At 45.5% G+C, this 16,923-nt stretch overlaps 1 protein-coding gene across 4 annotated transcripts; it reads right to left on the bottom strand.

The window, feature by feature from the left end:
• Positions 1 to 1,103: 1,103 nt before the first annotated feature.
• SPRING1 (SREBF pathway regulator in golgi 1) lies at positions 1,104 to 16,501 on the bottom strand. Of its 4 annotated transcripts, none has more exons than XM_049619902.1 (5): positions 16,283 to 16,501; positions 7,886 to 8,042; positions 4,209 to 4,360; positions 3,491 to 3,604; positions 1,104 to 1,594 (listed from the first exon to the last, which is right to left on the bottom strand). In XM_049619902.1, exons 1-5 carry the CDS (start codon positions 16,394 to 16,396, stop codon positions 1,511 to 1,513), a joined length of 621 nt encoding a protein of 206 aa, XP_049475859.1. In that variant the 5' UTR covers positions 16,397 to 16,501; the 3' UTR covers positions 1,104 to 1,510. The 4 variants fall into 4 exon arrangements, with proteins under 4 accessions (XP_049475859.1, XP_049475860.1, XP_049475861.1 ...); XM_049619903.1 differs by having other exon boundaries at positions 16,219 to 16,495; XM_049619904.1 differs by lacking the exon at positions 7,886 to 8,042 and having other exon boundaries at positions 16,219 to 16,501.
• Between the last annotated feature and the right edge of the window lie 422 nt (positions 16,502 to 16,923).

The raw sequence follows: 16,923 nt of genomic DNA, 5'->3' as shown, positions 1-16,923 counted from the left end.
AAGTTAAGGGAAATTTTAACTGCTACATACTGCAGAAACACACTGGAAGGCAAACATGGTCCAAAGAAAAAGCCGTGCTTGGAAAAAAAAAAAAATATATATATATATATATATATATATGTACATATACCTATGTGTATATATATATATGTACATATACCTATGTACACATATATACATATATCTCCAAAGTGGATTGTAGAACTAATGCCCTGCTCCAAGGTCAACAACTTGAACAACCAAAAAATGAAAAATACCTTGCCCAAGTGAGGGGCTCCAGGAAAGATCTGTGCGTTAATGTCTCCTGAGAGCAAAGAGCCATACTATTTGAGGGGCAGGATGTCTTTGAGGACCAAACATCTGAGACCTTGAGCTTGAGAGAATCAGTGTCACATGAGAAATCCTGGGGGGTGCCTCGAGCATGTGGACGCACAGCCGCATGTCCAGCATTCACGGACTCGTCCCACTGAGGGCAGGAGTAAGTCTCTTACAGAACCTTGACAGAAACCCGGGCTTTCTTCTTCCTTGCAAATCAGAAGGAAAGTGAAGGTCTGAACCTGTTATGTGTCCCGAAGCTGACAGCAATGAGGATGACTCTCACAGCCAGTTGCTAGATGTGTCTCCACGTAGCAATCACCTTGATACCAGGCTTCCACAACAGGAGAGGAGAGGAGGCCGCGGTGACGTTCCTGAGGCTCCCAGCGTGCCACGGCTGAGCGGAGTACAATCATTTCAACGGCGGCATGGGAAACGAGAACAAAATCCTCCAGAACAACAAGCCCGAACTTCTGGTCGTAACAGTGCTCACAGAGAGGTAAGCAAGCATATTCAAATACCACTACGAGAAAACCTGAGGGCACCCGGTGCCCCCTGCTAGGAACACGGTACGGAGCGGGAATGGAATAGTATCCTTTGAGCTATCGGCAATTTTACACGTCAGGATATGGTGTTCAGAGCCCACACCCGAAGATGCTGTGAAAACAAAACCAAAAATAACTACCTTGAGAGATCACGCGCTTTCAGAGGGGCGAAACACTTCATCTGGGTGAAGGGATGACTTAGCTCATGAAACTCAAGAACACAAGAAAACGACGACGACAATAAGAATTTCCTTGAATATATTCAACTATCAAGGCAAGGCATCCTCCCCTATCAAACATCATCACTTTCCCACTACTCCAAAGAAATGCAATAAATAACTTTACAGTGAAGGGTTCCATGAGTCTACCATGGTAGAAGTGTCCCCGAGTGCCCACGCCTCCACGAGCTCGCCCGTAGTCTGTTCCTGAACGTGACTTGCTGGCGTTTCCAAGCTGCTTTACAGAACAGTGTCACGGGTTAAAGCCCAGTAGAGAGTGAGGCCAAAAGTACAACACAAGAAGTGGTCAAAGCCAAGGTCAAAGCACGAAGACCCTCTTCTTCCAAGCGGACTAGAGATCACTGGAGCGTGGCTTCGGGCCACAAGTTCTTCGGCGGTGCCTGGTCGCCCGTGGGTCGTCTTCTGTGCCCGTCACGCAGGGAAGAGCTCAGGAGGGCTCTCTCCGTAGCAATACTTGGCTATGGGGTCCCTATAGGTGTTCTCGTGTTGCACGCTCTGTTGGCAAAAGGGAAGATAAGAGCGCCATGAGAGAGAGCAGAGTTTCACATTTCTCCCTCGAGGAACAGTGGAGATCAGAGCAGGACTGCGGGCAGTCACCTCCTGCAGGAGCCTGGACGAGGCCATCTCCAAATGCCACCAAAAGGCTCCAAGGCACTTGTCTGAAACAAAGGTGGAAGCTCAACACAGAATGCCAACGAAGAGCATGAAAATGGGCAGAACATCACTATGTGACTGTTTCTTTTTACGTCAACAGTGAGGGGTTTTTTTTTTGCTGTTTTGGTTTTTTTCTTTTTAAACAGCCTAGCTATGACCTGGGCAATTCGAGACAATCATTTTTTTTGCAAATGATTTTAAGTTAGATTAAGATCCAGTGGGTGCTTTGCTCCTGACTTCTGTGCTCCAAAGAAATGCAGTTCCTGGTCCTGAGCCCTGCAGAGACGAAGGAGATACCACTTCACGTGGCTCTCATGAAGGTTTATGTACCTCGAGGTCTGGCACATGACCCCAGCCCCACAATACCACATAAGCCTCATCTGGCTAAGCAAACGGAGAGTGTGACTTAACAGACCATCATCCCCGATGGCTAATTTTCCAGCAGTTTGTTTTCATACAAGCAACTTGAGTTGTTGGCTAGTCTGGAGTTCACTAATTAGCCCAAAACCAATGTTTAGCAGCTAAATTGTAAGTATTAATCCAATTTATAGACGCAGCAAATCTCCTTTTTGGGATACTGCAATCAACCGGGAACCAGGATCTCTCTCTTTGCAATAAAAAGATAGTTAGAAAAGTTAGCATCTTCCCTTAAGACTGGAAATAGCGTCTGGGTTTTATCGGTTAAGGAAAGAAAATATTCCGCCTTTTCTACCACTTCTCAGAATGAGAGAGAATCTGAATCAAAATGAGTCATGTGTTCAGCCTTCCTCCACATTTCCTTCAAAGCCCATTCAAGTGGAAAGCTCTTCCAGCAAAACAAGACCATCAGGAATTTCTTCATGTTTTCCAATGCTCATTATAATCCCTGAAATATTTACCCAGTGATTCTGAGTGCTCTGAGAGCAGACCAGAGACGGACAAAGTGGCATAAAATCAAAAGGTGGTCTACAGAAATCTGCCAAGGGTACGAGAGTCGCAGAGAATGACAAGTCTATCTCAGACGAAGCCAGCAGTCTTGGAGACACCAAGGACACAAACCAGAAGAAGCGTGCTTGCACAATACACGCCTGCTGATCTTACGACCCGAGCCCCAACAACACCCGACCACACAAGCTGAGAGCCAAGGCTGCAGAGCGATGCAAAGGCACAGACGTGCAGACACTTGCCGCGGCAGGTGCAGCGCCGAGTGCCCGAAGAGCAAAGCATTTACTGACAGCATGCTACTGAGTACCGAGAGCTCGACAACCCGCAGATTGATTCGTGTATTTTTAAATGCCCACCTGCCCTGCCCCCTCAAATCCTAAAATAAACCACAACTCTGTCCCAGAACAAATTACTACTTCCTCTGAACAAGTGGTTGCTGGAAAGCCTTAGTCACATTTCAGTCAAAGACACGGGGAGAGAACTGCTCTCAGGAACCGGACTGCGAGGACTCCACCCAGACTTAAAAATAATTTTAAGCTCCCACTTGAAGTGCAGACATGCCAATCAGATAGGGGAGATGCAAGCTGATTAGACCTTGATTTAATATAAATATTTTACTTCCCTAATGTGTGCAACCTCCTGTTGACATTCTAAATACTATCACTGCACCAAACAAAGCTCGACGCTGCTTCGCTTAAATCTCTTCTCCATTATTACTCTGCCAAGAGGCCTCCACTGCGTATTCTCGAGTTTTCTTCTAAACCCTGACTCCCACTCGCCCATCCCCCAGCTAGAGGCATCACAGCTTCTGACCTGGGATGAGGTTCTGCACTTGGCCAAACACAATTCAAAGTGATCTTCGACGGCCATGAAGAGGTTCTGGAATGCCACAGCTGCCCGGTTGAGGAAGCGCTCCAGGAGAAGTTGCTATGGAAACAAAAGTTAGTACCTGTAATAAATTCGGACTCAGCAACACAAGGTAACCTTGGATATTTCTCCTGAACTAAGAGACTGCTGATATGGAAGGGGGGTGGGGAGGGAGACAGCAAGCTCAAACGCACACGAGCCCTATACCCTATGCGTCAGGTATCTGATGAGCAATACATCAGTCCATCCTGCAAAACTAACTGGGAACCTCCTTTCACTGTCAACCTTTCTTCACAGCAACAATTTCTGACATCTCAAAGTTCCCTCCTCGGCGTTTTTTTGTTTAATGTTTATTTATTTTGAGAGCGAGCCCACAAGGGCGGGGCAGAGAGAGAGAGAGAGAGAGAGAGAGAGAGAAAGAGAGAGACATCCCAAGCGGGCTCCGCACTGTCAGCACGGAGCCCAATGCAGGGCTCAATCCCACAAACCGTGAGATGATGACTTGAGCTGAAATCAAGAGTCGGATGCTTAACTGACTGAGATCCCCAGGTGCCCTCTCAGTTCTACCTTCAGAACAGCTGCACGTGGAGACGTCAGTGCTTGTCATGAAGTCCCATCCTAAACAGAGAGAGGAGGGGACGTGGAGGGGAGCGGCTCCGCGTACCTTGCTGGGCTGCAGGCAGCAGGACACGCAGTACTCGTAAGCGCTGCAGCAGCCGTTGGGCAGGCAGCCGTCACAGCGGTACTGCTTCGTGCCGGGGACGTTGACGTTACAGCAGCCGTTCACCAGCAAATCCTTCCTTTCACAAATGTATCCTGGAAGTCAGAGACTCACCTGAGTACAAAGCCGGCAGTTCTCGCACCTCGCTACCGGGGTGACCACAATGAGGGTACTGCGCACAGAGAACGCAGAGACAGAACGTGGAGTCTGGAGCGTCCCAGGCACCAAAGGGCCAGGAGTCAGACACAAGGGGACCAGAGCTTTCTACGTGCGGCGTTTACAGGCAGCATGGACTCCCACGTTGTAAGCAGGCTATACATTCTAACCCACCTAAAGCGACCTTTCGGTCTGCTGTCATGTGTTTGATTTAATCACCACGTCAAGTCACACCTAACCAACGTAAGCTACTCTTTCACCTGTGATCGAAGAAAAATGGCATTGTTTTTAGAAAAGGAAAAAAAAAGACAGAAAATAGAAAAAAACCAAGGCATTCATTCCTGAAAGTCGGAGCCGTCTGGATTAAAAAACCAACCAACCCTCCCCCTTTACAAATATATTTTAAATGCCTGGCATTTATTTACTCAGTAGTTTGGAAGATTTTTTTTAAAACGTAGTCCTACCTAATCTTCATAAATTGATTCAGGCTGTTTGTAAGTATATAGGCCTGGGACTCAACTAGCCCTCAGCGTTAGGGAATACAAGTTCTCTACCACCCAAGGGAGAAAAATCCTAATTCCCTCCACTCATAAATCCCATCATCTGTACACACTCCCTCCACCCCAATCAAACCCATCCTCAACTTGAAGGAAAGAATCTCCTTACAAAAACCAATTTATTGTTCAGAGCTGCTAAACAGACATTTCTCTACAACCTTCTGGGAGCGGGACAGAAAAATGTAAGAAAAGTGCACGAGGGACACCACATGGCCCTTGGGAAACTCCCAGGTGTGTGCAACCAGCCCCCAGGTCTCCACCCGGGCCCACAGGTGCCCACAGGTGCCCAAGGTGTGGAGAAGCTGTCGCTAGCGTCATTCCTTTCCAAATGCCCCAGCTTCTTAATCCTCAGACAATGAGACTCGGTGAAGCACAAGGTCGTTTTCTGAAACTACTCTGGAAAACACAGTCTGTGCAGGAGCAGGAGGCACCAGTAAAATAACAATGGAAGAGACTCAGAGGACCCGCACCTAACACCTGGAAAACTGGAGCCTGGAAAGAACCAGACCCCAGTTCCCTGAGAACTAGGAACTTTGTGTTGCTGTTTCTAACTATGCCATTCTGTCTTCCATGTTGAAAGAAGCCTTGAACGCCATAGTAAATGTTTCTGGGATTCCCAACTATTCTTACTCATTTTCCCCACTGGGATTATAAACAAACAAACAAACAAAAGTCAAACAGGCCAGCGTGTTTCTCAAAATTCTGCCCCAAATAACTACCCTCCAACCTTATTACCTCTGTGTCAGGAAGACGTAAAATATAATGTAACCTAAACTCCACTTGTGAAAACTATCTTTCTGCCCTTTTCTCTCTCCCGTGTTGTGTCAGCACCACTGCGTGCCTTTTGCGCCCCAGTGCCAGCTGCACGTAGTTAGCCTTGAAACCACAGGTCCTCCTGACTGCTGGTAAAATAAAGCTAATCGAGATTTCTCCTTTTGCATCGTAAATCTATTCATGCAAATGTTGTTTCCAACAAAGAGTCCAGTAAGATCACAACCTCAGAGTGTGTTGCTATTGACTGAGAAATTAACTCCTAACCCTGGAAAAGCTTGCCATTCTAATTGGTTGTCTTATTTAATAACTGTTACCCTGGAAATATTTGCGGTGGCACCTGCTTGCTGAAAGACATAAATTCCTCCAAGTTTTCTTTGTACTGTTTATTGCTTCTCACAGTCGTAAAGGTACAATAAAGACTATGGCTCCTGGATTTTTATTGATTGATTCTTGGAACTTTTTACTTTAAGAAATCTGAGAGTCTTTGTCTCCCATGAATTAATCAGAGGGAAATTATTCGTTTGTTAGCTACAACAAAAAACGGCTGTCACTCACAACCTAATGTTAACTAGGAGACCCAGGGGGTTAAGACTTCATGTTTTCTCACTGGGTGTCATACGAACAAAACAGTCTCCAAGCAAAAAAGGACTGGACTCTAAGTTCAGTCCTGGCCCGGGGTCTGCCCACTGACTGGCTCTATCACCTTACGGAAGTAAATTGCCTTTGCCAAATTTTAAGAAACAAAACAGAACACAAAAAGAAGCTATCTGCGGTATTATTTGCCTTCTCAATGTGATCTTAGAGGTGGCGGCTGACATTGGCAATCACTGCTGGAGCATCAGTGCATTTTTGTGCAAAACTGTCCAGCTCTCCCACCGTAGGTGGGTGGTTTGCCTCTGATCCCTTCCTTCAATTCCAAATAACCTCATCCGGTCTGATACCTTTGAGATCTTTTCGTCAAGGTTTTATTTATTTATTTTCTATTTTGCTGGGAACGCAAACTTTTTTGAAGAAACAATAAATGCACGGCCATTGTCATGTTAAAGACTGAGCATCTGCATTTTGGTCGGTCAGTGTGTACAGAGGAGTTTTCTAATTCAAGGTTGCCTGGGTCAATTTCAGTACTGCCAGAGTCACAACCCACTTGTGCTCAGGTTCCCTGAAATAAGAGCACAAGTTACTCTTGCAAACAAACCAACCGCATAATCTCCAAACCACCAACTGAAAAGAGAAAAAAAAGTCTGTAGAACTAGCAGGGAACTCTGAAAAACTGTTTGTGGATAGTTGACATTAAGGAAAAGTGTTACTTTTTTGATGTAATCATGGTATCCTGATCATGGTTTACAAGAGTCCTTGCCCTTGTAGGCAAGTTCCTTAGCCCCTTGGTGCCTGTGTCTTCACCTATTAAGTAACAAGAACAATGCCTACGCCTCACAGGACTGCTGCAAAAATCAGATGAGATATTGAAAGAGAGGTTTTAGCCCAGTGCCCGGCATGCAGTTAAGAGCTCACTTAATGCAGGTTGTACATTCATGAGAGACCCTCTTTGGGAAGACCGGGCCAGCCTTCGTGTAGTGAGCCCTCGAGCAGTGGTCTAATCCAACTACTTCAACGGCACAGGAATCGCCTTTCTTGTAGACTAAAAGGAGGCAAGAAAACTGTGGGAGAAAACCCCCAGGCAGACAGGCAGCCATTTTCACTGTAAGAGTAACACATTTGGAATATGTTTATAATTCACGTGAGATCACCCAGTTAGTCAATGAGCACATTTCCGAAGTGCCAGAACCATGGGGATAGTATGTAGGTCACCAAGGAGGAATGCTGGTTACCCTGTAGAGTTCACCATTCAGAGAAGAGAACACTGGCAAGATCTGAATATCCTGGGGCCAGGACAAGACCGGCAGGAAGCAGCCTAGGGACCGGTGCAGGGTCCAATGCTTCAGAGACAGAATTATCAGGACCAAACTTCTCTGACAGTGAGGGGGATTATGAATGATGAGTAAGGTATGAGACACAGAGATGTGAGAAATGCTGGAAACGAGCAGGAAGGGACAAGGCTCTGTATAAAACCCAAGCGATGGACTCCCACTGGAATCCATCGCTGGCTGCAGAGAGGATGGGAGCCAGCCCTACCTAGCTCGTCCGTGATGAGGTGCTTCCCTTGAATGGAGTTCCGGCACTGGTTGCCAGGCCGACTGCTGTTGCCCAGGTGAAACTGCACTTTCCACGGAATGGGCTGGTCGTGGTCTTGAACCTGGAGGAGATTCCGATCTCTCACTGCCCTCTCCTCCTACAGAGACGACAAACAGAAAGGTTAAAGTACCGTTTCTTGCATTTCTGCCAATTTTTCATACAAACTACAATAACAAGACAGAAACAATATAAAAAAGCTTGCCCAACAGGAACCGTCACCCCCACCCCCATATGAGCAAAGTCTGAGCCAAAGTCATAATATAAAAAGCAAAATAAACCTGTAGGAAAACTAGTAAAATAAGGCTATGCTTCAAAACTGGCATAATTACATTAACGGCCCCTGGATTACATGCACATTGTAAACATGTATGAAAGTGTTAATTCCATGCAAAACTTTGGAGGGAAAAAGTCTTAAACCTTAAATGATTTGCCATCGATAAAATAATTTATTTTTATATCAAAACAAACACATTGTGGAATAAAAGGTAAAATGTGAATACACTTTTAAAATAGAAGAGGAGACTTCACAAAATTTTGCAATGGTCATTTCAGACAATACCTGGACTCATCTGGAGCACAAGGTCACTTCCATTACGAGTACTTCAGTGGTAAACTCAGGGGATACTGAATTGGGAGGTTGGTTTTAGGGGCAAGAAGAAGCATGTCAACTCGCAAATTTCTCCTATGAAAAAACAGTGAGTATGCAACCCTTACAACATACCTTTCTTTACATAAGACATCCTTGCCGGCCAGCCCTTTACCTACATGTGCAAAGGGACTTGCTGCTCTACAGGCAAGCCCCTGCACCTTCTCTCCTAGCCTCCAAGCTGCAGCCGAGCTTTCAAAACTGCTTTTCCTATACTATTACAGAAACTAAGGGGAAGGCACCTGAGTACCAGAAGACAAGCCAAGCATGAGATAGCCATCTTCTGAATCCTTTAACCTGCTGTTGGAAAACAAAACAATTATATAAGACTCTCTCCCAAGGCTTTTTATATACTTTAAACATTCTACCTTTTTAATAGAATTCTGTGGCTTTTACCATTAATGATCTATCACGTGTCACCAGCGAAAGGGACTAACCTTGAAAGTTTGATGGCAAATGATATATACTTTAAAACAATGGAACAGATCTTTATAGTTACTGAGATTTCTTTAGGAAAGCAATCTGGAAAAAAGCTATTAATATTTAAAATAAACACATCCACAGGGGCACCTTGGTGGCTCAGTCGATTAAGTGTCTAACTTCAGCTCAGATCATGGTCTCACAGCTTGTGAGTTCCAGCCCCACGTTGGGCTCTATGCTGACAGCTTAGAGCCTGGAGCCTGCTTCGGAGTCTGTGTCTCCCTCTCTCTCTGCCCCTCCACAACTTGTGCATGTGCTCTTTCTCAAAAATAAACATTAAAAAAAATTTTTAAAAAGGGGCGCCTGGGTGGCTCAGTCAGTTAAGCGTCTGACTTCGGCTCAGGTCATGATCTCACAGCTTATGGGTTCGAGCCCCACGTTGGGCTGTATGCTGACAGCTCAGAGCCTGGAGCCTGTTTCAGAATCTGTCTCTCTCTCTCTCTCTCTCTCTCTGCCCCTCCCCTGCTCACACTCTGTCTCTCTCTCTCTCAAAAAATAAATAAACATTAAAAATTTTTTTAATTAAAAAAAATAATACACATCCACATCCACTCCTTTGGCACAGCAAGCACATTTAAAAAAAAATTTTTTTTTTAACGTTTATTTATTTTTGAGACAGAGAGACAGAGCATGAACGGGGGAGGGGCAGAGAGAGAGAGGGAGACACAGAATCCGAAACAAGCTCCAGGCTCTGAGCTGTCAGCACAGAGCCCGACGCAGGGCTCGAACTCACAGACCGTGAGATCATGACCTGAGCTGAAGTCGGACACTTAACTGACTGGGCCACCCAGGCGCCCCATAAACACATTTTTGAGCTTATCCTATAGAAAGTACCACTGTGTAAGGATGCACCAGGATGTTTACTACACCACCGTTTACATGGTAGGAAAAACCTAGAAACCCAACGGAGAAATGACTGAAAAACACTGGCATAGCTTTGGCCACTACAAACAACTCAGATGTGAATGATACATACTTATCTAGAGTAAGTTCTTAAATCTGAACTTGCACATTAAATTATACAGGGTCTTTAAAACAGATTCTGATTCCTGAGCCCAACTTCAGACTGAGTAAAAATCTCTGTGAATGGGACCTAGGAATCAGTATTGTAAAACCACCCAGCTGATTTTAATACAGAGACCACTGTGTGTAGACCACTGGATGCCCACAATATATTATTAAGTGATACCAGCGAGTTACAAAAGAACATGCATATTATCACACACTATAACAATTATAATAACATACACATACAAGTTTGTAAGAGCTGAGATAAAAGTATGGAAAGATACGCTATGGACGTGGAAGGGACAAAGGTGATTGTTAACCTTTTGTCATCTTTGGGATATCTTCACTTTAAAATAAAATGATAGAAGCATAATTATCACTAAAATGAGAAGACACTGAGGGATCTACACGAAGTCTGTATTATCCTTGAAACTTTTCTTTATATCTGTAATTGCCCCAAAATAAAAATGTTACTTTAAAAAAGCATGATTACCAACATTAAAGACAAAAACTGCCCACAATCCCACTGCTTAAACAAAGCTGTATCAATATTTATACATTGACTTCTAGCCTGTGACCCTGGCGTTTACACTACAAAGTAGGAGGCTTTGCATTCAACTCTTCCTGACACTAACTGGATGGTAAGCCATCCAAGTACCTACATTATCTTGACAAGAACATCTTCAAGGCTATATAATAACCCATCACGTTCCCATGCCATAATTTAGTAAACACATCTTCTACAGAATAACACCTTTGTTATCAGAGGTAGCATTGCAATAAAGTTTGTTTATTCTCTTCAATAACTTGTAGTAATAATTATCAAAACCAGTTAATGCTATATGCGCCAAATAACTTCCCCAAAGTTATAAACACCATTTGTAACATCACCAGCATTTTGCAATTTTACCACCACTGCACCAGTACTGGATTTTGTTCTTTAATTTACTAAGTGCACAACAGTCACACTTAGTGGCTTTAATTTCTATTCTGCCTCTCCCTTTTGTTTCATTTATAGGCAAAAACTGGCACTGGCAGGAACAGGATGGGTTATATATAAACAACATCTATACTCCTTGGTTGGTGCAAGAAGAGGGGCTAAGTGCAGAAGCCTTGGGAATATGGGGCAAATTACTTAGCTACATACAGTTTAACTACCTGGACATTTATATTCCTCTGCTCTGCTGGGACCCTATCAGTTAACTGCATAGTCAAGCTATGTCCAATCGAAACTGAGCTTCGAATGCTGCCCTAAATTAATAGCCATTTAGACTAGTAAGCAGCTGGTCAAAGTACACTGGATCTCACAACAAGATTAAGAGTACTCCTAACATTACTCTCAAACTATCCTGTTAGTCTTCCCGAAAGAAAACAAGTGTTCACAGCCAAGTGCACCCCAGAAGGACCTCTTCCACATAACTACACTCCTGGTAAACAGGAAGGCAATTCTTCCAGCACTTGAACTTGTTTTCAAACATGAATATTTAAGACCTTGCCAAAAAGACTGGGTAAGAGTTGTACAATCAAAAAAAAAAAAAAAAAAGCTATACAAGAGATAGTGTAACACATGGTGACTTATGTAATGAATTAACACACATTCATTTTTCTGAGGGTCCAGTCTCACCAAGCGTGGGGGGGAGGGGCACTGAAGGGATCCCTTCCATGGTTTTAAGCCCCTACCAAACTGATCTACCCTACTAGGTTGTCTCAATTCTAGGCCTGTATATATACACACGTGCATGCACCTGTGTGTGTGTGTGTGTGTGTGTGTGTGTGTGTGTGTGTTCCCTCCGCAAAGGTAACAAGTCCTTACGATGCATTAAGGATATACAGACAAAGGCAGTCAGGCTCTCTATTCTCAAGGAGTCCCCAGAGCAGTCGATAAAGAAGCATGCACAGAAATCAGTGCAATTAACCACAATGGATGTCCACACAGGGTACGCTAGGGTACAAAGAAAAGAGCAGGAACAAAAAGGAGCAAAACAAAATAACATCTGAACTTTCTTCATAAATTATAAGGAGTTACTATAATGCTTTTATTACTAACATATGTTACTTAGCCTGACTTAAAAAGGAGTACTTCAATAACTGTCCTATTTTACAGAGGTTATAATGGTCAAATGAGATAAATGTCCCACGGTTGATGAAATTACAGGTCACTGTCTTCCTCCTCTACCCTGGGCAGTACTTGACAAACCTTCTGAAAAATATTTATATCTTGATAATCAGTGAACAACAAAACAAAAACATTAGCAGCTCTTAGGATGTATGACACTTCAGAAATATCGAACTTACACTCTTAGTCTACCGCAACTTACGTACTTAATTACGTTAAAGCTAAAGATGTTAACATATTTTCAAAGAGTTATGCACACAGCCCGGAAACTTACAGGAACTGCTCTACTGGAACATCAGGAGGACATTTATTTACATAAGAGGACCTCTAAGGACCCTTCCACCTGAGCTCAAATGCCCCACAAGGTTAGGCCCACCTTGCTGCTCTACCACAACATCTTGTTGTTTTTCTCTTCGTATCATAAGCCTGCAACATTTCTGGTCATTTGCCATTTCTGCTCCCTTATTCCCTGGCAGAATACAGGCTCTCGGAGAATAAGACCTTGTCTGCTTTGGGCCTTACCACCCTGCCCTCCATCTTCATCACCTAGCAGACAGCACCTAGTGCACAGCTGGGGTTCAATGAACATTTGTTAAACACACCCAAGTCACTCGGCACCCAATCCTCTCCCCCAGTGGCATTCCCACCACTGTCACTAATTTCTCCTGAGCTCCCATCTCTATCGCTACAATTTAAACTATCCCCCAAAGCATTAATTAACGTGAAAACCAAAGAAAAGAGGAATTCAAAGCAAGAGAGGATAATCAGCTATTCTCTAGGCAAAACAGCACCTGCATTTGCTCCACGAGTTCAGGATCTCACTTGAGGCAGAGCTTGGGACCATACTGAGCTTTACAATTTTTCGTGGCCTCTTCTCAATTCAGTCCCAACACACACGCCCCCGCCCCATATATTCTATACCGCATCTCCGTTCCACAAGTGACGAACCTGAGGCCAGGCAAAACGAAGCACACGCGCCTCGTGTCGCACAGGAGCGCCAGCAACCAGAACTGCAGGGAGCAGAGAGCAAGAGAAGCAAACTCAAGTGCATGTAAGACGGCATCAGCCAGAACGGGCTCCGAGGTGGGTCCCGAGAACCCTTTATATTCTTTACACGGAGAATCTCGATATGGTGGTTCATGAGGATCATGGCTATTGATATTCATCATATCGGAAATTAAAAAAAAAATTCTTAAATTACTTTAAATTATCTATTCATTTAAAAATAACAATGAACCTATTACATGTCAACAGGTGTTTTTTGTTTGTTTGTTTTTGGTCTATGAAAAAAATCTTCTTCAAAACAAGAAAGAAATTTGGTGAGAAGATGCTTTTACGTTTCTGCAAACCCTTTTAACGTCTGGCAGAATGGAAGACACCTGGGTTCTCACATCACCCTCTGCAGTCAATCTGTTGCAATATGTTGTTTGGGTTGAAGCATATGAAGAAAATCTACCTCCCGCAGATGTGTCTTTGGAAATGGGAGGGATAGTTTAATGGTGTTGTCAAATAATTACAGATGATCTTCTTTAGTACTACGTCAAAACTTGACAGGTGTAGTTTCTTTTTTTTTGGGGGGGGGGGACAAATGTGGTTTCTTAAAAGGTCATTGCAAATGATGCAGCCACTTTGGAAAACAGTCTGGCAGTTCCTCAAAAAGTTAAAGATGGAGTTACCGTGTGGCCCATCAAGTCCACTCCGAGGACCATACCTAAGAGAACTGAAAACATATTTCCAAATAAGACGGACATCTAAACTGTGAATAATGTTCTGTTGTATTTGGAACAGAATATTATTCACACATGAAAATGAAGTACTAATGTATACTACAACATGGATAAAACTTAAAGTCACTGGCTTCGAACTGAGAGAAGCCAAACATAGAAGAATACACGTTGTATGATTCCATCTACATGACACGTCCAGAACAGCAAATCTGTAGAGATAGAAAGTTGACTAGTGGTTGCCAGGCGTTGATGGGCAGGGATAGAGAGAGGCGACCGTGAAAGTGTTTCTTCGTGTTCGATAGGCTGCGGGGCGGGGGTTGTAGGCAAGATCGCAGAGCAGACGGCATCTGAGTCAAGACATGAAAAATGAGTTCGAGAAGGAAGGAAAAGTCATCCCAATTAAAAAGATGCACGACTCACTCGTTTGTTCAACCCATATCTGAGTGCCCGTTAAGTGCCTGGCAATATTCTCAGGGGTGAGATTCTATGAGCAACACAGACAAGGTCCCTGTTCTCAAGAAAATTACCTTCTAGAAGGAAGAGAGAGAGAAGACAGATAAGTAAATGAACAAGAAATGTCCAGTTAGTGATTCCTACTACAAAGAAAATAAAGCAAAATCTATGGGCAAGGAACCTTAATTTAAATTGTGTCACCTGGTGTGGCCTGAGACAGTAACAGTCTGGCCTGAAGTGCTGAAGTGACAAAAAAAAAAAAAAAAAAAACCTCACCATGCAGTGACCCTGGTACCCAGGGGAGTGCTGTGATTTTTTTTTCCCCCCCACCCCCTAGATTATCAACCCTGTCACTGCTGGGTAGAGAAACAGACTGCCAGACAAGAAAGGAAGCAGATACCTGCTGGTGAGCTACTGCAGAAGTCCAGATAAGAGACGAAGGTAGTCCCACCTAGGGTGACAGCAGTGACAATCATGAGAAAGGAACAGAATCAGGATACACTGTGGAGGTAGACGCAGTATTTTAGATGTGGGGAGTGAGGGGAAAAAAGGAAGTATTTGCGGCTTGACTACCTGGTGAAGAGTAATGCCACTTATTGAGCCTGGGAAGACTGGAGAGGAAGTGTCGGTGGTAGAGAATCAAAAGTTCTGTTCTGGCCAAGGATGAGAAGCCTACGACATATTCAAGAAGACGTCAAGTAGGCAGGTGGATAAAAGAACTGAGGGTTTCTGTATAGGTCTAGGCTAAAGTTATAAATTGGGATATCAAGAGCATACAACTGGTATTTAAGCACTGGGTCAGAGAGAAAGGCAGAGATCTGAGTCCAAGATTACTATCACACTCAGTGGTCCACCAGACACAGAAGGAACAACGTGTGACCACGAGAAAATATCTGTGAGGCTGCAGAAAACACAAGTCCCTGAAGCACTTAGTTCATGCATGTCACCAACACGTCCCAGTCAATATAAAAGGCTCACAACACTCAGCCTCTCTGTTTGCCTAAGGTAAGAGGTGGGGTACCGTTCTCTAATCTGCACTTTACTCAGCTCTCCCACCAATCCCATTTAACTAGGGTGACCACACAGTTCGTTTATTTGCTATTCGTTAATATATTTTATTTATGAACTTGACCCTTGGGAGTCAAAAAAGGAGCTTTTATTAATAACTACATCAGAGCAACAGCATAAACCGGATCGTCCCTGATTACGCTGTGAGGTATGCGCACCCCTTCTAAAAACCCAAACGCTCAAAGCGGACGTCCGAACAAACTTTCAATTGCTTTGGCCGCATTTCTCACCAAAGCATCCACGGGGAGGTAAAAAGAAAATTCCATCCAACCAAGTTATGCACAGGTTACCTCGTGGGTCCTGCTGGGTCTCCCGGATGAACTGCTGAGCCCTCAAAGTAAATGCAGGAGAAGCACGCAAGCTCTGGTCTCGCAGTTCGGCTTCTTACCACCCCCGCCTCTCTGAGCCTCAGTTTCCCCCGCTGCAATCTGGAGACACCCATCCCTCAGGACTGCCAGGAGAATGAAACAAGAAATGCGCGCCCCCTCTAAGCCCTGGACCCCGCAGGTAGAAGGCACGCTGATGGCAGTAAGGGTAATAACCACAGCTAAGGGCCGACACACCTGGGTTCGAGTCCCACCTGTACCCCTAGCCTAGCAGCTCCTTCTCGCCCGGGCACCAACGAAATGGGCAGGTCCCTTCGTCCATCCTCAGTCCCAGCGCACCGGACTCTCGGACACACCGGCAGCGCGGCTGCAGAGGGGGTTCCCCCCAAGCCGGGGGAAACCAGGCGGCCGGGAGAGCAAAGGTGGGAGGGCGGCGGGCAGCCACTGACCTGCTTGAAGGTGCTGCTGAGGAAGTAGACGAGCGAGAGCCCGAAGACCAGGGCGAGCACCCACCTCTTCCGGAGGAGCCGGCGCCACACCATAGCCGCCAGGTTCACCATGCCGACGCGGACGCGGGGCGCGGCGGCCGGGGCGCACAGCGGGGAAGGCCCGGGGCCCGGGCTGCATGGCCCCTACACGGCCGGCGGACACATTAACTGCGGCGGACGCCGGCCCCTCGGCGTTCGGTGCAGCCAGCTCCCGGCAGCCACCCCGCGTCGCCCCACGTGACCCCTCCCCACGCCCCGCCTCCGCTCCGCTCGGAGGGGCCAGGCGTCCTCGCTCGGCTCCTCGCTATTGGTCCCTGAGGAGCGACGGGCTCCTATTGGCTGAATCCCGAAAAGGGGGCGGGCAACCGCGTGCGCACAGCAAGAGTAGCCGCGCCGCGCCGCGGTCTTAGCGCCTGGCTAAGGCTACCTGACAGAGAACCCAACAAGGGGCCGGAAGCACTCGGAAGTCACGTGCTACCCGGGCCGCGCGCGTGATTGGCTTGGGAGGACGTGAATGATGCCGCTGTGATTGCCGAATTGTCTGGGCAGGTAAAAAGAACGCGGTTTTTTTCTCCGGGGATGGTTCGTATAGCCTCCTGCCCTTGCAGTCCTAGGGCGTTTTGTGCTGAACGTTGGTTGCAGAAATGAGAGACGCTAGCGGCTTTT

Source organism: Panthera uncia (genome assembly GCF_023721935.1).
Source record: "Panthera uncia isolate 11264 chromosome D3 unlocalized genomic scaffold, Puncia_PCG_1.0 HiC_scaffold_8, whole genome shotgun sequence".
NCBI classification, from domain to species: domain Eukaryota; kingdom Metazoa; phylum Chordata; class Mammalia; order Carnivora; family Felidae; genus Panthera; species Panthera uncia.
This window is presented reverse-complemented; position numbering and strand designations above follow the sequence as displayed.